Raw genomic sequence first — 20,824 nt, 5'->3', positions numbered from 1 at the left:
TAAATGTTAGCTATACTTTAGAACTAGTGATCAGTCAAACCCTTCATTTTCCAAATGAGAACTTTGTGTTGAGGAGGGGTGAACACAAAAGTTCAGTCAGCTTTCAGGGAGCAGCCAGAGGGTGGGGAGCTCTTGTAACAAAACAATAACCCCTCTAGGAGGCAACTGTTGATTTGTTTCTGCTATTTTCTGGCTATAACTTGGGCTCATCCTCCTAGCATTCTGCTCTACCAAGGGCCTACAGGCTTGGGAGATTTTCCCAAGATGCTTTGTCCAGGAATGAAGAGTGTCCAGGCTTGTCATTCACTCCTAACTCATGCCTCGAATTGATTCTTTGGGGCAGGCGAACATGAGCCAATCACAGAGAGAAATGGTATCTTTTTGGAACCTGCCAGAAAAAACTATTAGGTCATCTGGAAAGTCATGATGTATTTTCCTATGCAAAAATGCATAATGACTTTCTCAACGACCCAATATTTACATCAAGAATATCCACACACCAGTTTCAACAAGTGGGAGGGATTTTTTTTTTTTTTTTAAGTTTTGTTTGCTATAGGGAGCATGCACTTGCCAAAGAGTTAAAAAGTGAGAAATCACCCCGTAGGGGGATGGCCACACCGCAGTCCTTCCTCTTCCAGGATACTGGGCACAAACATGCGCGCTCTGTGTGAGTTTCAGGGCCTGGGTCCAGGACTCACATAACCAACCATGTGAGAGTCCAGTGCCTTCACCACTATGCCACCTGGTAGCCCCACAAGGGTCGTATTCACAAACATTCATGAAGTTGTCAAAACCTGAGGACAAATGGCACCTCTGCAAGCGTTTCCCTTCTTTTCAGTTGAGACAGGCCCTCCCTTATACTGACGAGTGCTTGCAATACATGTGAGACAGCCATTGGGGAAGTGCTCGCTTCGTAGCTGTCACCCAGATTTCCCAGAACTCCATGAGTAAATGGAAACTGCTTGCATTCCACAGCTCCCAGCCTGAACAGATCAAGGATGTTCCCTGTGGCTTCCCTGTTTCACCTGTACATGCACCATTCCCACCTGCTGCATGGAAACACTGGGTTGTCTCCCTCTCTCCTCCTAAGGGAACTCAAGCGCACAGAATGTACTAGTCTTGCTTTGCTGTTCACCGTTTCACACCATCGTGTTGGGTGGCAGATTCATGGTGCCTATGACATTGTGATAGACGGATAATGGATGGATAAAGCGGGCTACATATTCATGTTTTCTTGAGAATATACATTTGATTTGAATTAATAGCCTCCACACTATGACTCTCCGGGTTAATGAAGAAACTCTACCCTTCCCCTCATATAAGTCTGTTTTTTACTGGCCTTTCTCAGATGACATGACCAGTGGCATCGCTGGCACTGCCATGTAGTAGCCCTGGGTATCAACCAGGGATTGCTCCAGGACCCCTATGGGTAGCAAATGCTCAGATGCTTATGTCCCTTACAGTGAAGTACTTGCATTTAACCCATGAGCGTCGTCTTGTGCACTCTAAGTCATCTCTGGGTTACTTATAGCACATGACACAATGGGAATGCCATAGAAATCGTAATGCCACACTGTTAGGAAATAATAAGGAAAACAGGTTTGTAGATGTTCAGCACAGGCAACACTATTTTTTTTACTATTTCTGACTCATGGTAGTTTGACTCTGTGAATGGACACCCATGAACACAAGAGGGCAACCATACCGACTGCCTGAGAGGACAGATCACAGCTGAGTGCCAGCTTCAAAGGCAATCCAGATCTTTCCCAGAACATTCGGTGTCTGCCCAGAGCAAGGGCAAAGGCTCGGCGATCCCTGTGTGCTCCAGGCCCCAGCACTTACTGGGCATTAAGACACCTTGTAAAGCTTTGGCAAATCAATGTGATGGAACTCCAAACAAATATTTATGTGTTTGCAAACACAGCACCTGGCTGTGTGGTGCGGACAGGTCACTGAGTTCCTCTGTCCCCGCCCCTCAGGTAGGAACTGGGTAAGGAACCCCAGTGCTCCGCAGGTGTAAGGGCTTATTTTTTACCAATGGTATCCACAAAGAATTTCTTAACCCCAGAGGAGGTGTAGACATCCTCAAAGTCACCTTTTTGCTTTTAATCTCAAATTGGTTTCAATTTTTTTTAAAGCTTATTTTATTAACTTTTTTTTTTTTTTTTTTTGCCACAGGGCATGTGCGCTCATCAGAAAGAGAGAAATGGAGAGAGGGAAAGTAAGAAATCTCCCCATGCTGCAATACCTTCTCTTCCACTCTCTTCACAGGATTTTGGGCTTATACTCACATGCGCCTAGCATGTGGGTTTTTCAAGCCACCAGGTTCAGGACTTGAACCATGGAGTAGGATATGTAGGATCCAGTGCCTTAACCACCATGCCACTTACTCTTTCTTGGATGGGTTTTCAGTTCAATTCAGTGGTTATTTTCATACCATGCACACACTAGTATCTTTTTAAAAAATGCTTTAATTTGCCAGAGTGTGCATATGCTTTCTGAGGGGAGAGAGAAAGAAAGAGAGAAAGCAGCCCCCATGCAGATAGTCATGCTGCATTCCCTTTTCCACTTCTCCCTCATTTCAGGATTTTGGGCATGCAGGTACATGTGCCCAGCATGTTTCTCAATTTGCTGGGTCTGGTACTCGAACCATGCAGCCAGTCATGTGGGGTCTAGCAGCTTTAACCACCACACCACCAGCTGGCCCAAGTGGTATGTTTCTAACAACACATAGCAATTATACTCAATTTTGCTTCTAGTCTGAGCTCTTCCAAGTTCATTGTCCCTTCCCCTATCTTCCTATTAGGCAGTTACTTTGTGTAATTTGCCTTTTACCTCTTTTTCTACCAACCAGTGACTCATCTGTTCATGACCCCCAACAATGTCCCTGAATGACATATTGAACACCCTCTGCTAAATGCCATTGCCATCTGCGGCCTCCCTTCAATCCCTATGACATGGCCTCTGTGACATCTCACCTCATCATTCCAGTGCCTTCCACCAAGGGCCTCCCTACTCCTGTCACTCCCAAATGCCCATTACCCATCCTGCCAGCAACAAGAGTCAACTTCATTATTCAAAAACATAGCCTGCCACTCCTCCAGATCACCTTTAAGTGTGTCTAAAACAGCCTCCTCAGGCCTTTAAAAGGGATACTCACTACCCTCTGTTGTTGGGCTTCGCAATCCATTTATGACCTTACTCCCCCCACTGCGTCCTCCTGTGTTCAGCTAAGTCCTTATAGACTTAGCTAAAATGTTCCTTCTTGGAATAATTTTATTTTATTTGTCATTACTATTATTTTTTATTTCAACCAGAGAGAGACAGAAAGAGAAAGAAAGATGAGAAAGCAAGCTTCCAGGTCTGGGAATTGAACCATGGTCGTCCATGTGGGAGTCCAGAGCCCTAACCACTACATCACCTGCTGGCCTTCCTGGCATAATTTTTAAGCCACTGATCCGGAAGGTCAACCATGTGGAATCCAGTCACCTTAACCTCCATGCTGGCCCTGGAACACTTTGTTAGTTGTTCATATTCAAAGTAAGTCCTCTCCTCTCTGAATGCCTATTAAGACTTTGTACGTGTGCTGCTAACTTTTTTGCTGTGTACTAAAGTGGTATGTGTGTGTGTGTGTGACACACTCTGTGCATGTACCAGAAGGTAAGTTCTGAAGTAGCAGAGATGGAGTCTTATTCATCTATGTCTCCACCCAGTGGCCAGTACACAGAGGAAGCTCCAAAACTATTTAATGAAAAGGAAATAATTCTCAGATGAAGAGAATCTTCCTCTAAAAACAAAATAGTTTAGTTCTCCATTCAGAAGCTATAGCAAAAACCATGTATTGTAACTTCTATTTTATATAGTTTTTGTCCCAATATACCACCTTCTTTATTCTCACATTATTTAATTTAGCGATTTTTGATTTCACACCAAGAACTATTTTAGGCCCTAAATCAATCATATTCCTTGCCTTCAAAAATCTTAAAATTGATACTTCAGATTTATTATTATAGTTGAAAAATCAGTGTCTCAGAAAGAGAAGCTATTGGCGCTAAGCCATATACTTAGAAAAACTAAGAATCAGATCCAGGCAGTATGATTTCATAGCCTGTTTCTCTTTCTCTCATTCTCTCTTACTTTATTATAAAAAGGCCAGGTGGGGAGCCACATAGGTGGTGTGGTGGGTAAGGGGTAGAATTCTCACATGGTCAATTGTGGTTCAAGTCCTGGACCTGGTGGCTTGTTTCATTTCTCCCTCTACTTCTCATCTCTCTCTGGTGAATTAAAAAAAAAATTTAATAATAATAATAAATAAAATTAATTAATTCTTGAAAAAGGCAAAGTAATTAGGTATTTTTTCTGAATGTTAGGATTATACTGGAAACTGATGCTGAAAATCTCAGACATTATATGACCTGTCATTAAAAAAAGAAAGACTGGGCCAGTAGATGGTGCAGTGGTTACGTCGCTGGACTCCCATGTAGTCAACCGTGGTTTGGGTCCTAGACCTGATGGCTTAAAACTCATGCTGGGCGTGTGTGAGTGTGTGCCCAGAATCCCAAGAGGAGAATGGAAGAGAAGGGATTGCGGTGTGGCAATCCTCCCAGGGGGTGATTTCTCTTTCTGTCTCCCTGTCTCTATCGGTCTCTCCAGCAAGCACACGTGCCCTATAGCAAAAATTTCTCCTAAAAAAAAAATCTTTCTAAAGGCAAGATATACTATTTTTACCTGCTAAGATCCTGGTTAAAATTACTGCACCGAGTAAGTCAGATGACTGAACCAGCACCTCTGTATCTTTGTCTTTCACTACTGATGCTTTAGCTTCAAGATGATTAAACACATTTGCAAGGTGAAATGTACACGCTCTAAAGTATGACTCTGGGCCTTTTCCTACAGAGTCAGGTTCAAGGAAGTCTTCCAGTGAATAAGAATTTATTCACAAAAAACTGGTCCCAGAGTGGAAATGGGTTTGAGCCAGATTTTCTGAATAATATTCAACATCCTGAATTAATAGTAAGAAGAAAATTTAACAAAAGCTGCAGGTCTCATATGATGAAAGTACATTTGTTATTTATATAACCACAAATTATACTTCTCCTATTATAGTACTTTGGCCCATCATGACTAATTGAATGGGTTGAATTAACTATGCTAATACCATCTACAATTAGATCATACAAAAAAGGGCTTCAACAACCAGTAGTTCTGTTTCGCTAGTACAATAATCATATGTTGCCATGTAGGGCACAGCTCTGCTATTTTCACGCTCTTGGTTAAGTTATTTACCCTTCGTGAACTTCAGTTTTCTCATCCATAAAATGGGCATATTAAGAATACTTAGCTCACGGGATTATTGTTAGGAGCACATAAGCAATGCCTATAAAAAATAATCTGGAAAATAAGGCCATCTACAAATGTTCAGAATAACTGGCAGCCTGAAGGCAATGCATTGGTTCTCCAAAGCAATAAGCACTGATCAAACATCTGGAATTTCCTACACATAGTTACACAGTGCGGCAAAGAGTCCAGAAACCAGAATTGCAGCCAATGGTAGGGGTAGGGGAAAGGATGGCAGTTAGTCCCGCTGACATGCTCTAACTTCCTGCCCACAAGAGTCAGCACTTGGCAAGAAAAGCTCTCCTTACGTAAATGCGGGCAGGGCAAAGTATTGGTAAGCCTCCTTCTCTCTCCATCTCTGCAAAAGGGGATTTGGAACCTGGAGAATCAAGTGTTGTTAGGAAGTTGCTCATTCTAGCCTCACAGAAGGGCAGAGTTAGAGATGTGTGTGCATGTGGGAAGAGGTGGACAGGGACCAGATTAAGATATCTTAATATGGTACATATATTATCTCATTTAATCTGAGTCCCATGTTTACATATGAGATAACTGAGGCCTAGATATGCTGTGAGTTTTCTGATGGAAGTTGGTCCTCCTGTCTATACCAAGCTTCCAGTATGCCTGGGCATCTCAAATGGTGGCATGTCTGATGACACAGCTGAGAAATTTGTTAAAATTTCTTTCCTGTCCCCATGCTCAGAGATTCAGGTTCCATAGGATTGGGGTTGTGCCTGGACATCTCCATTTTTATTAAGTCTCAGTTGGTTCTGATGTAGGTTCTGCAGGCCAGACTTTTTTTTTTCCTGTTAAATATTAATATTTTGTTTTCTTCTTTCCCTCACAGTACTCTGAGATCCTAGGGCAGGTGTTCTGCACGTCTCACCTGCATTAGTCAGAGGGACTCCTGCTCTCTAGGAGTGTCCCCCACCCCCTTTGGTAAACTGATTCCACACTTCAGCAGAGTGATCTGCTAAAACTCGAATCTAACCCCTACTAAAGTCATCTAAAGGCTTTCCTTCATGATGGGCTTCTGACTTCCCCGGCCTTACCTCCTGACGCCTGCAGTCCTGCGCTTAGACATCTGTAACTTCTGTAACATTTACACAGCTCGAGTGCACCGCGCTGTCTCCTGTCTTGAATGTTGTCACTTCTGCGTCAACTTTCTTTCAGTCTTTTCACACCTGGTGAGATTTTATGGATCCTTCAAGGCTCACTATCTCTTAAGTATTCCAGGTCTGAGTAAAAAATATCACCCTGGGCTCACCTCGTGCTCGGTGCTTACCAGATTCCATTTGTTACTTGCTGGCATGTTTATCTCTGCAGAATATGTCATGATTTCTAAGGGCCGAACCATGTGCTCTTCATGGTATACTTGTATTGCCTAAGTCAGTACCTGGCACACAGTATGGCCTCGACAAATGCCTGTTAAATTGACAAACTTAAAAAAAAAAAAACGAAAAACAAAAAACCTGAAAACTGAAAATATTAGAATGGATGAGAACACATATGCAAGTGAATTTATGATGTTTTGATTTATTATACGCCTCCCAACATTAGTTAAATGAAGGCTTTAATGTAACTAGGGAATGAAAATAACACTGGGTTTCTGTGGGAGGCTGTGCACCAGCGAGTCTGCTGAGGCAGGTTTCAAAAGTATTTTTTAAGTTTCACAACTTTTGCCTTTATTATTTCCTCCAGGGGATCAGGCTTACCAAACATACAAGTGTCCACACACACAATTAAAAAAAAAGTTTTAAAACATAATTAGGCTGGAGAAGGGAGAAGAACCATATAAACCAGAATATACTATAAAGCATGTGTGTGTGTGTGTGTGTGTGTGTGTGTGTGTACACATGTGAGTGTACACTGGACAGATTTTGTCAGTTACACTTTATGCTAAATTTGGTATGAAAGGTTGCAGATTAACTTGGTAGTTTCGAGAACGGTACTTTTTTGATCTTAATGATAAGGATCTTACTGAGATGCACACAATCTCTAACTCTCCCCTTCTGAGGCTAGATGGAGAGTAAAGGAACATTGCCAAAACTGTGCCCTGTACCCACTGGCATAAGGAGGGAGATGACTAGAGAAATGCATGTGCACAAAAATACATCAGGAATGGGACCAGCAGATGGCATAATGGTTAGGTCACTCGACTCCCTGTAGTCGACGGCAGTTCAAGTCTCAGACCCAGGGGCTTAAAACTCATGCTGGGCATGTGTACATGCATGCCCAAAATCCTGAGAGGGGGATGGAGGAGCAGGGATTGTGGTGTGGCCACCTCCCCACCCCCATCCCCCTGAGAGGGGGTGTGATTTCTCACTTTATGTCTCTGTCTCTCTGGAGAGTGCATGCACCGCACCCTATAGCAAAAAAATCTCTCTTAAAAAAACAAAACAACATAAGGAACATGGTGGAGTCTTCATGCCAGTCTACAGACTAGCTGTTTCCTCATCAGTAAGTTGACAAATACATGATAAAGAATATGTGAAATGATGTATATTAATTCATTCAGATATGTTCATTGAGTTCTCCTGGTTTTCAGAGTTCACACTGGAATCTCCTGACACATGTCAGAGATGAAAACTTGACTGTGGACCCCTCTGAGAACCATCTGCAAAAAAGCTACTGGCTCTTTATGAGAGAATTATGTGTGTGCTGTCCAGGTGGTTCTCAGTGGACAGGGGACCTCAGAGTTTGGGCAAATGTGGTTATCACATTCAAAAGAAAACATAATGAGTTAGCAGCTCTTCCCCAGGCTGAGCTAGTGGCGCTGTAAAATTCCCTGAATGTCAGTCGGGCTAAAACCATATGCATGCAGTCCAGGGGAAGAATCAAAGGGAAAGATGAGCCAGGAAAAGCAGTTAGAATGCTGTTAGAGGGTCCAAAATAGGACCACGATAAAGAAACCGAGGAAAACACAGTAGTGCATGTTGAACCCTGCTGCTTGGCAGGCTGAGGCCACAGGGGAGGCCCGAGTTCAGTTTCTGGATCACCCTAAAAACCGGGCTTGGTGGTGCATGCCTGCTCTTGGTGTGTTTTGTCTCCCTGATGCCCTGTGAAGGTAGTATGGCTTTCCTCCCACCTGTAGACATTAGAGCTCTTTGCCTGCCTCTGGTCATGTATAGACTGGCTCCATTAAGGAGGTTTTTTTTTTTTTTTTTTTTATAAAAACTCAAAATTTTCCTTTTAGAGCTCTTTGCCTGCCTCTGGTCATGTATAGACTGGCTCCATTAAGGAGGTTTTTTTTTTTTTTTTTTTTAAAAACTCAAAATGTCACTTTGAAGCTGTTACAAAATCAATCCCCGTAACTCACCCTGGTGAAGCAAATATAATCCCCATCTTGCCAAGAAAACACTGACTATCGAATCGCTTTTTTGATAAATGACACAATGGCAGGCACTACTAGCAACTCTCTGTGTGCCCCAGATAAATGATTCTCAGTTTTTTCATCTGTACATGACATAGTTGGAGTCAATGGCCACATGAACAGTTCCAGAAATCTATCAGGTAGAACCGAGGTTTCTCTGGGCCAGTTGTGGTTTTGATTTAGAGGTTTGCTACAACCCTGTTATTGTGGCTTCATCTCTACCCCCCACCCCCCATCTTTCACAGTGAATATTTCATCAAGAGAATTCAAGGCTTTGGAAAAGGAAATAGAATATCATTATTATTACTGGGGAAGATGTCCAAGGATAACAGTCCTCTCTGATCTCTTTAGCAATGGTTTCTTCTTCTCCTTTCTGATTGCCACTGTTTTAAGTTCTTATTTTCAGAATCTCACACCCAGAATACTGGGTGTGAATAATGGGTTGTTGGAAAAGTCACGATGCATTTTTGCATAGAAAAACACAGAAAAATACATCGGGACTTTTCCAACAACCCAATAGCTTTATCAGACATCTCCCATGGTCAGTCTTCTTCATCTCCGACCTGTCCTAGCCACAGCTGCCAGACTGCTCTCTCAGAAACTTACTTCTTACTGTCTGCTTTAAGAAGGGTGCGTGGAAGGCCAGCTCTGTGGTGCTGAAGTAATTTGCTGCTCAAGACACGCAGGACCCCAAGATTCCTAGAAAATTTATAACATCAGAACTGACTTAGGCCTAGCATTCCAGTTCTGGGTCCTTTTACTTTCCTTCATAAATGGTTCCTTGTAATTAAGCTGGACCATATTTTATTTCCTCCTGATCATGAATCTTACTCCTATCTCCTTTCCACATCTTGCAAATTGTGCTAATCCTTCAAGGCCCCCTGGTTCCAATTCCTTCAGCTTCCAAGCCACACTCCCCTCTCCTTTGCACTTACACACACTGGTCTGGACTTGCTTGGTCTGAACCCATTCCTCCCTATAGGGACTCATTTTTTCTCCCAGAAGACCTGCTCCTCTAGAGCAGACACCATGGCGTCCGTCTACAAGTCCACAATGCCTACCAAGCTACCTCCTTCAGTCTTGAAATTTTTTAACATTTATTTATTTATTTCTTCCATGACAGAGATAGGTTCAGAGAGGCATCCCCAAAAGAGTTTCTGTGCTTCAATCGACCCCCAATCTTAACCAGTCAGGGTCGTGGGTGTGAGTGCACACCCAGTATGCATAGGGAGACCTTGGGACACAACCCAAGTATCTTCCCATGTGGGCTTGGCAGGGTGGAGCATTGTACTACCACTGCGCTGTGTGGCAGGCTCATGTTGGTATTTCATAAAGGTTCACCAAGACTGGCCCTTCATTTTATTCTGGTGGGCCATGGCAAAGAAAGTGTGGAGCCCTGAGAAATGTTCTCATTCAGAAAGATGCACATTGGGACCAGCATATGGCATAATGGTTACATCACTGAACTCCCATGTAGTTGACCGTGGTTGAAATCCCAGGCCCAGTGGCTTAAAACTCATGCCAGGTGTGCCCAAAATCATGAGAGGAGAATGGAAGAAAAGGGAATGCAGTACAGCCCTCCCTGGGGGTGATTTCTCATTTTCTTTCTCTATTTCTGGTGAGCACATGCACCCTATAATAAAAATCTCTCTTAAAACACAAACAAAAACCCAGAAAGACACACATCATCAAGGGAAACCAGCTTCTATCCCTCAGGTTTGAAGTTTATGTCTATATTAGCTTTGACAGAGCTAAACTCAATTCAGTTTACTTCTTCATTTTCCTTACATTGTGCAAGGGAGATACAGTCTCATAAGGAAGAAAGCCTGCTGTAGTAAATGGACAGTGGGCTTTGGGATCAGTCAGACATGTGTTCAGATTTCTTCACCTCTCTAAGCGCGTTTTTTTTTTTTTTTTTTCCAACTCTGTAGAGAGGGAATTAGTAATTTCTTTTAAGTTTCATTCTGGTGGTTAAGAGATGTGTGTAAACCACCTGGATTTTTACAATGGCTATTTCTACTACTTTGAATAACAACTATCATCTCTGTCAGGTCTCAGACTAAGGATAAATAGGACTAGCTTATTTATTTATACCCTAAATAAATGTCATTAGGTTGGATACTTCGAACAACTTACTTTAGAGAGGACTTAACAATGCAAAGGAGACACTCACACATCACAATTGCTGACAAGGAATAAGAATATATAACTTTTTCATCTTCTCTCTTTTCCTTAAATTACAGGGACTTTTAAACAAGAAAAACAAAAATGTTTAGCATATATCACTAAGTGGTCATTAATTCTTTAGTGTGGAACAGCTTGATTCTAAAGACTATGCAGTTTTCTAAATCTCTCAATAAATCACTGCATGTGGGCCAGCCAGTGACATGGTGGGTAAGGCAGCTGGATTCCACACAGCCAACCTCATAGTTTGAGTCCTGGACTCCCTGGCTTAAGAAACATGCTGGGTGCATGTGTATGCATTTACAAAATCCTGACAAGAGAATTAAGTGGAGGAGAAGGTACTATGGCATGGGTATTCCCCATGGCGGGATGCTTTCTCACTTTCCCTCCCCCTTTCTCCCCATTGCTCTTGTGAATGCATACACCCTCTAGCAAACTAAAGAAGAAAATTCTGTTACTTAACAGAATGGTTAGTTAAGAATTAATGAAAAAAATTAGAATAAACAATGGTTTGAATTATACTAATTAGGAACTTAACATACATTTCCAGAAGGCCTGACTGCAACCAGGTCTGGGGAACTGATAAATGTCTCAATATGACACCTGTAGAGCTTTGGGGACTGGGTATGTTGAAAGTATCCAACCTACTGACATGATAGCCCACTTGTTTTGCACATGTAGACGTAGACTTTGTGAAGGTGCAAGGGGGAGATAGACAGCTTGGACATTTCATTTGTAGCAGCAAATGGGCATTTTCAAAGAGAGAGTCTCAGATTTCCTCATAGAAATTCTCAAAATTCAATAAGCTGCCAAGTTTCATAACCAGGCCTTCCACGCAAGCTTTCTGACCTTGATTTTCCTTGTCAGCCCCATTTGCCACAACCATCACCACCATCTGCACACACTGGTGTCCTTGATTCACTTGAGCTTACATCAGCATTCCTGTAATTTCAACCATCACATGCTTTTTCACATGTCGGAGGCACACTCTTATTCATCCTGCAAGATCCTGTTCAAATATCACTTCTCCGTAGCCTTTTCTCTCATCTAAGGCAGGACACAATCAGGTATACATCCAGTAATGAAAAGGGTAGACTCAAAATGATTTGAATTTGAACCTGACTTCAGTACCTACTGAGTGTACAATCACAGGCAACTTCATTTTCCTGAGGCCCAGTCTCCTGATTTTTAAAACTATCAACACCGGTTAACATGGATGAAGCTTATTTGACATCTCTGATATATTCTAGTTTAAAGCTCTTACATGGCTATTAAGGATCAAGGAGCAGTGATGATTTAGTAATAAGCTAAAACCAGAACCCAAGTTATTGATCTGACTTGCAGTCCAGGGCTTTCCTTCTCACAAGACTATTCCTTTCTTTTAATAGCTATTCAGGTCCTAAAATTTGACATTCTGTTCATTGGTAAGTATCAGATGGTGTTTAATAGATATGATTAAAAAGTGTATACTATGCACATTTGGGCCTTGCACAAAGACATCTGGCCTTACACTGATGTGATGACATCTTTGGAGAAAAGGGCCTATGTTATGTTTTGTCTCCTTCACATGTTCTAGCCATGTGTCTGACACAAGGCAGGTATTCAATAAAAATCACCCCATATGTATTCAATTATATATGAAATAAACAGGAGATCTAAAGGGTAGTACTGAAAAATTATAGCCTCTCTTCTTGTTTTTCTTTCTTTCTTTCTTTTTTTTTTTATGATGAGACCTACTAACCATAACTTTCAGTTCTCTGTGATACTCACAAGCCAGATTTTTAGGACAGAAAGGTAAAGAAAAGGAGACAAGAGAAATGAATAGGAAGAGAAAAAGAGGTAAAAATTTATTTTTTAATACAGCAATAACATACTACCATTATCCCTTAAAAATTGATCTATGACGCTGGCAGGTGGTGTGGTGGTTAATGACGCTAGACTCCCACATGGCTAACTATGGTTCGAGTCCCGGACCTGGCAGCTTGCTTTCTCACTTTCTCTCTCTCTCTGTCCCTCTCTGTTCAAATTAAAATAAATAAATGAAGTTAAATAATTCTTTAAAATATAGATCTAAAAAGCTCTACAAGTCATAATTCACACCACACTTAACAGTGAAAAATTGAATGCTTTTTTTTTAAGGTGAAGGAATAAGACAAGGATGGTGCTTCTACCACTTCCATTCAGCCCTGTACTGGAGGTTCCAGCCAGGGCAACCAGGCAAGAAAAATAAAAGTCACCACATGAAGAAGAAAGGAATAAAACTTTCTCTTTTGGTATATGTCATGATTTAGAAAACTCTGAGGAAATCACTGTTTTTAGTCAACTATTAGAACTAATAAATAGGGTTAGTGACCTAAACATACAACAACTCAACAATAAAAACAAAATAATGCAATTTTAAATTGGGCAAAGGATCTAAATAGGTATTTCTCCAAGATGTAGGCACTCTCAAGGACATACATAAACAGCTAACAAGCACATGAAAAGATGCTCACTATCAATAGTCATTATAGAAATCAAAATCAAAATCACAGTGAGATACCACTTCAACTCAGAAGGCTAAAATTATAACACATGTAATAACATGTGCTGGTAATGATATGGAGAAATTGGAACCCTCATACACTGCTGCGGAAATGTGAAGTGGTAGAATCATTTTGGAAAATAGCCTGGCAGTTCCTCAAAATGTTAAATACGGAGTTTTATGACCCAGAAATTTCACTCTTAGGTATATATCCAATGTAAGCAATAACACATGCCCACATAAAAAAATCTGTACACAAATGTTCATAACAGAATTATCCATAATAAGCTAAAAATTGGACATAGCCCAAATGTCCATCAGCTGATGTATGGATAAATTCACCGTGATATGTCCATTTCAAGAAATATTATTTGGCAATGAAGAGACATAAAATATTCATTCACAATACAGTCTAGCTACATCTTGAAAACGTTATATAAAGTAAAAAACAGTCACCAAAGCCCATGTAGTGTGTGTGTAATTATATTTACACGAAATATCCAGAAGAGGCAAATCTATGGAGACAGGAAGTAGATTAGTGGTTGCCTGTGGTTGGATAGGGGTGGGAGGTGAAGGGAATGGGAAGTGACTGCGAATAGATAGATGATTTCTTATGGAGTGATGGAATGTTCTACAACTGCTCCCGGTGATAGCTGGGCAACTCTAAAAACTACTGGACTGCATACTTTCAGTGGGCGAACTGTATGGTATGTGAATGATGTCTCATTAAAGCTATTATTTCCAAAATATGCAAATGAGCATATGCGAGCTAGTATTTTAATTTTGGTGCTTAAAAGTGATCTGTTTATGCTCTTCTTTTCTATGTCTGTCACAACAATCCACGTATTCTCCGAGATGATCCCTGTGTGTATTTCCATGATCACGATCTTAGCTGCACAATGTGCAACAAACTAGATATATTTTCTGATGAGAAGATACCTCCTACAAAATGCGTCCTTTTAGAACACTGATTTAAAAGAAAAAAACTAAAGAAACAAAAAAGCCCTCAACTATCAATGTTCTTCTCCATTATAGGTAGTCATTAGATCACTTTCATCAATACATTGTTTCTGCTGACCATAAGCAGCTTAATCTCCTATATATAATGTTTTACCATTAAGTCCATTTAATCAGAGATGACATTATTACTTTGGGCAATACATTTCTAACAGTTCTCAACTGTCTGGTAGCTCCATAAGTTGTTTGCTACTAAAAGCCTAAGCGTTAATTATAGTTAAATCCATGGCAACTGAGAAAATGTTTCCATCATTTTGTACTCACCCCTTTAGAATCAATCACTCCAGGTTTTGCATTAAACTTCACTGTCTTCAATCGGGCACGCTCCTTTCTTTCCACCCTAAAGAAGATGGAAAAATGAAGAATTTATCACCTGACAGCCATTTCTGATTACGTTCCATGGTAAGTGAAGCCTCCTTTTCCTCCTATCCTCATAGCTCAAATGAAATGTATTCTAAAATATTTTTCTTCTTTCGTTCCATATAAAAATTCATTAAGCTCCTCACATATCCCTTCAATTTTCTGCTTTACATGTGCTGAAAGTCATATGCTGAAAGTATTTGGAAAACAAAGGGCGAGAAACATTTATTATTTAAATGCTTAAATAAATATGTCAAAATGTCAAATCACAGTCCTTGGAGATAAGCATGTAGAGTGGTGAGTAAACAAGTTTTCCTGTCCTCCTTTCTTTTTCTTTTTCCTCCTTCCCCTTGAAGACACTAGTGTCCTCAGCTTCACTTCATAACACGTTGTATACCCTTGAATTTTTCCTATCCCCCAAGTGTCTTTCTCCCATCATCTCTACAGATCCGTCATTTTACCTGCTACTTCATTCATTCATCAAACACTTACTGAATGCCTACCATGTAGCAAGCAACAAGCTGGAGAACAAAGAAAGACTTTTCAAAAAGAGTAACTGCCATTGGCTCCCAGCAATGTGCTTGGCAAGAACAGAAACATAAGCAAAGACTGATAATGCTGTGCAGTAAGACTGGAGATCTGTATGGGAGCCACTATTCACTGGAGAGTGAAAAGGAAGGGTGGAAAGCATTGGGCTGGGCTTCTTGGAGGAGGTGCTAATTTTTTAGGAGACTTGAAGGATAACAAAGAACTTACCAGTTGGGAAAGTTCAAGGGGAATTCTCAGATAACAGAAATGACATGTGCCCCTGACGTAAGGACACGAGAAAGCTGTGCAGAAGACTGCAGAAGGTTCTAGCCCAGGATTTACATAAGACAAGGGGGTGGGGCTAGCAAGATGAAGGCCCCTCAGAAAAGGAATCCATCCACACAGAAGACTTGAGTTTTTTCCCTTGGGGAATGCTCTTGAGCAATATAGAGTATAAAATAGGGAAGTGACAGAATCAGATTAGCATTTTAAATAAATGACCCTGGATGGAGGTGGAAGATAAACTGGAGGAGGGAAGGAACAGGAGGAGGCTGGAGGCTACTTAGAAGCTGTTGTCACAATCCAGGCAAGAAATGAAGAGAAATGATGATGATGGGGAGGGGAGTGGGGGCTTTAGGGAAATGAAGATAATAGAATTCGTAGGACTTAAGCTTGTTTGAAGGTCAGTATGAAGAAAGGAATGCGAACATCTCCCTGATTTTTTAAGCCTCCATAGTTAGACATTATTCTTTCTTCTCTAAGTCACAATAGCACTTATTTGAATCTGTTAGTCAATATGATCTCTTAACTTCCTTGTGTTTTTTTTTTTTTTTTTGCACTGGATATACAAGGTTTTATGTTTTTTGAGGGTAAACCCAAATATTATTCAATTTACAGCAAGTCCTCAATAAATGACCAAATGCAACAATACTCATTGCATTGTTTTAACGTGACTTTTTGTTCAAATATGACTAACTCTAATTCCAAAAATGAGGGAAGAAAAGAGAGAGAAACCCTTCATCTACAAACGTAAATGGTTTAAGAAGTCAAAGCTATTCATAGATCAATAATTAACAGCATACTCCTTTCTAACTGAGAGCTCTTTTGTGTTTCCAACTGAAACACAGTGGAAGATCAGGGTTTCTATAGTTACAGAGTGGAGTTTCAGAATATATTTATTTCACGGTGAGAGTAGAATATTTGAGTGGAAACAGCTGAACAAAATTTTTTTTCAAATCTAACCTCAGATATTAAAGCAATATGTTCCACTGAGAGTTTCTGCCTGCACCTGGCATACATCAGTTGGGAGAAAGCATGAGAGCGTTGAGATGAGATAAGCTGTCAAGTGGGGGGAGAGGATCCCTCAGAGAATGTGTGCTCTGGGCCTCATCAGCATTTCTGAGTTTGAATCCGAGAGCACATGGTAATTCACATCTATCTCTTTGAATTCTTCTAAAACTCTGGTTAGAGCCCCAACTTTATTCGGGCTTCTTTGCATTAACTAGTCCAACGAGGGGAACCATTAGTTCATTTGATGATGCCACAGTGATGGGAACATACAGAGAAAACAGTTATTCAATCAGGCTGGGCAAAGGTACTTTGCATGAACCCACATTCCTCCTACAGCCCCCAACATACATCATATGAGAACTGTCAGACTGCTGCTTGGACAGAGCATTCTGATGTTTTCTCCTTGGCTTCCAAGTTTGTCCTTTTTGGTTTTCTTAAGAAATGTCCACATTAGGCCAATTTTAGTAGGTCATCCCTTAAATTTTAAAAGGGTTGCAAAAAATTTTAAAAGGGTTGCAAAAAATAATTAAGTCAGACACACACACACACATACATGCATGCCTAGTATTTACTATGGCTTATTATTTTTAATAGTAGTTTTTAATAATAGTTTATCTTAATTTCTTCCATGAGAGAAGAGAGAGACAGGAAAAGAGAAAAGGAGAGAGACAGGCACCTCTGACAGGGTCTTCATGCCCTGACCCACCCCCTGCCTCCATCAGCAAGGAGGTGCCTGTGTGGACAAGGAGAGTTCCAGATGTGGATATGGGCCTGCCTCGTGTACCTCCACATTGCAAAACACTGCGTCACCTCTGTGCCTCCACTGCCAGCCCTATGGTTTATTACTATGGTTTATTACTAATCTTCAAACAGGTAATAGCAATGGGGAAAAAACAATTTTGAAACCTTATGGAAGTGAAAGATTTGTTTCATGCATGAAAGAAGTTGGAAGACTTTACCTTCTGTTTGAGTTGAAAGTTTCATTAGTAATGATCCCAACATACGTAGTTTTAACATACAAGGAGTAATCAGTTCCATAACTCATTGGGTTCCCAAAAGAACTCAGTGACAAAGGTATTATCAATTCCTTTGTATTGGCTGGGAAGGTGAGACTTGCAGTTTGCCATAGAGCTTGAATATACATGTTCTAACAGCTCAACCTACTGTCTGTCCACAGCTCCTCAATGTGGAAAACAGCATTCTAGGGCCTTCCAGGCCTTCCTATCCAAGAGGAATTCTCAATAAACATGAAATTTTAGATGAATCACCCACAGTTTTAAGATCAATACATGCCCTTAGAATCTAGGCTGTTTTTCACCAAACATAATCGTCCCTCATGCCTCCCCCACATCCCTGTCACCCCAGCGTCCCAAGTTGTCTAAACTACAACCAGATTCAAGCGTAGAATCATTGAGGTAGTATCATACTGTAACAGGCTGGCCTCACATTCCAGAATAAATTTTCTGTCAAACTGAAATCAGCGTAGCTAAGTGCCTCTTTGCAATATGGCATCTCACATACTGCCTTGGCAAAGCTTCATGGTGTTTTCTTATCACAGAGGCCTGAGTTTATTGCCTCTTGGGGCTCCCTGAAAAGCTCTCTCCTTGGTAGCAGTGGCTGCTTATCTTTTCATTCTCACCTGCTTCAGCCCCTCCTCTCTCCTACTTCTTTCTGGGATGCATGTGGATAGTTTATTGCTGATAGGAGAGTAAAGAATGGAAAATAAGACCTTAAATAATGCAGTGTTCTTTCCTTTGGCACCAAAAGCTCAAAATCTGAAAAAAGGAATACAGCCACCATTTGCGTGTGCACTGAGTAGAAGCTGCACTAATGAGCACTTTACCTTACTGTCCATAATCCATACAATCATCTATGGCTTCACACGGAGCTGGGCACAGAGTACGTGCTTAACAAATCTTTGCTGAATGAATGAATAAATGAATGAATTCTCAAGGAGGCTACTAATTCTTGCCCTAGATGTGAAAGCTAAGGTTCAGAGAGTTTATGTGACTTGCCGAACATTCAGTGTTACCTATAAAAAGTTGCCCACCATTTCACAATTTTCTCTGGGTTAAGAATTCAGGAAAAAAACTTAGCATCACTTTTCTTGTTCTACTGAGCTATACTCCTTTGGCAGAAGTAGATATTAAGGTCCTTTACCCGAGGAAAGGTGGCCACCTGTATAGAGAAAATTGTGACAAGAATGACTGCTGTACTTTTCTCTCTCACACTTAGACTCAAGCAATTAATTCGATTGTTTAAGCAGAAATAATTCTCCCTGTCCTAGTCTCATCACAGACCAAACTACTGAAAACACCAACTGGATGGCAAAATTTGAGCAATCAATTCTGACACCTAGCACCTCCAGAGAGCACTCGACGGCCCTGCTTTAAGAAGCTCACTGTCTGCTCGCCTTCCCCTCCTCTCCCATCTGGTATTATTAGGTTCTGGCCAAACACAAAATGGGGTCAGGCTTGGAGCACTGCAGAGTGGGAACATCATTTGTCACTGGGTGTTCCTTGGCCCGGTTGTAGAGACAAATAAAATACCGTGCATAATGTAGCCACAGGCCTGCCGTGAAGGCCAGGTGACAAAATTCTTACATAACGCTGGTCACCATTGCCCTCTGCGAGCCCAGGTGGCCAGTTACTATGGAGCAATGGATAAAGACAGGGATTAAGAGAATATGGGACAGGGACCAGCAGTTAACGTAATGGCTATGTCGCTGGACTCCCACATAGTCAACCGCGGACCCAGTGGCTTAAACTCACGCTGGGTGCATGAGTGTGCATGCCCAAGATCCCAAGCGGAGAATAGAGGAGAAGGGATTGCGGCGTGGCCATCCCTCCTGGGGGGGCGATTTGATTTCTCACTTTCTGTTCTCTGTCTCTGTCTTTCTGGCAAGCACATGTGCCCTATAGCAAAAACCTCTTCAAAAAAAAAAAAAAAAAGAGATTATGGGACAAATCCCACATGGCCACTCACAAGCTATGAAATCTCAGAAAACCAAAATTCTGAGCTTGAATTTGAATTTTGCCTTTAATACCTACTAAGACTTAGGGCAATCAATCAAACTAGTAGGATTTCAATTTTGATGTTGGTAAAATTAGAATAGTAACAAAGACTTCAAAAAATCATGGTGAACATGAAATGAGATGATATAAGAAAACTGTTCTGCACAGTATGTGACACATAGTAAGAACTCAGCAAGCCAAGCTCCTGTGCAGATGATTTTAGTGACGCTGCTCATGATGTCACTTGTCATCACTAGTCCCAATTTCCTTACCGATAATAAAGAGGTAAATAGGAGTGCCCTGCTTCAGTTGCTCACCACCATGATCCATCTCTCTCTCTTTGCCAGGTAAGACATAGGCATGAACTTCTATTTTACCCTCTGAAGGGTAAATGTTGGTCACTAGACTTGAGCCTTGTAGGACTCAGAAGAGCTCCAAATCTTTGTGGTTGTTCGTAGGGGCCTTGGAAATTTGTGTGTTCGAATCCTGACTTAGCCCCCTCTTGCCATTGTGATTCTGGCAGGCTGCTGGATTCCCTGACTCTCTTTAATTGGCAAGTGCTCCTAGTATAGAGCTCCAGGACAGTGGAAGCCATCTGGTCTTGCTACCAGAGAGAGCTGGATTTTGCCCGTGGTTGGTTGGGCATCCTGGAGCAACTTATTTGACCTCTCTGACTCTGTTTCCTTATGAGATATTCATGGAGATTAAAGTGAAATGACCTATTTGACAACACCTGGCGTGATACACAATCAGTGCTATCATCAGATGGAATTCACCCTATCTGCTGTGCTTACATTTCCCTGGATACCTTCATAATAAAGCTCGTCACCCTAATCACAGAGCAGCCATGGCATAGTCACATGCTGGTTTCACCAAGATGGGCTCTAGAAAGCAACACTGCAAAGAAAGGCATCGGGCACACAGACACCACCCAAACAATGCTCAGTGAACTGAATTTTGTCAACTCTTTTTTTTTTTTTTTCATTATCTTTGGGAAGCAGAAATACTTGAATTAAGAGGAACTGTGTAGTTTGTTTTCAAATCCTGGTTCTGCCATGTACCAGATGCAAATTAATTAACCTCTCTGTGCCGCAGCCTCCTCATTGGAAACAAGGGAATAATAATAGCATCTTAGTCATATGGTTGTAATGAGGTTTAAGTAAGTTCAAGGGCTATGACAAAGCTTTCAGTTGATATAGG

At 41.2% G+C, this 20,824-nt stretch overlaps 1 protein-coding gene across 15 annotated transcripts in view; it reads right to left on the bottom strand.

Annotated features, from left to right (window-relative positions):
* Positions 1 to 20,824, bottom strand: part of DLG2 (discs large MAGUK scaffold protein 2) — a 1,612,020-nt gene that overhangs the window by 54,183 nt on the left and 1,537,013 nt on the right. For all 15 annotated transcript variants that reach the window (XM_006144952.3, XM_006144955.3, XM_006144956.1 and 12 more), the window contains one exon: positions 14,697 to 14,772. In XM_006144952.3, coding sequence (XP_006145014.1) covers positions 14,697 to 14,772 — 76 coding nt within the window. The remainder of the gene's footprint in view (positions 1 to 14,696; positions 14,773 to 20,824) is intronic.

The sequence above is a fragment of the Tupaia chinensis genome, unplaced genomic scaffold (assembly GCF_000334495.1).
Source record: "Tupaia chinensis unplaced genomic scaffold, TupChi_1.0 Scaffold000139_1, whole genome shotgun sequence".
In the NCBI taxonomy this organism is placed as follows: Eukaryota; Metazoa; Chordata; class Mammalia; order Scandentia; family Tupaiidae; genus Tupaia; species Tupaia belangeri.
Note: the sequence above shows the minus strand (reverse complement) of the source record. Positions and strands in the feature narration are given on the sequence as shown.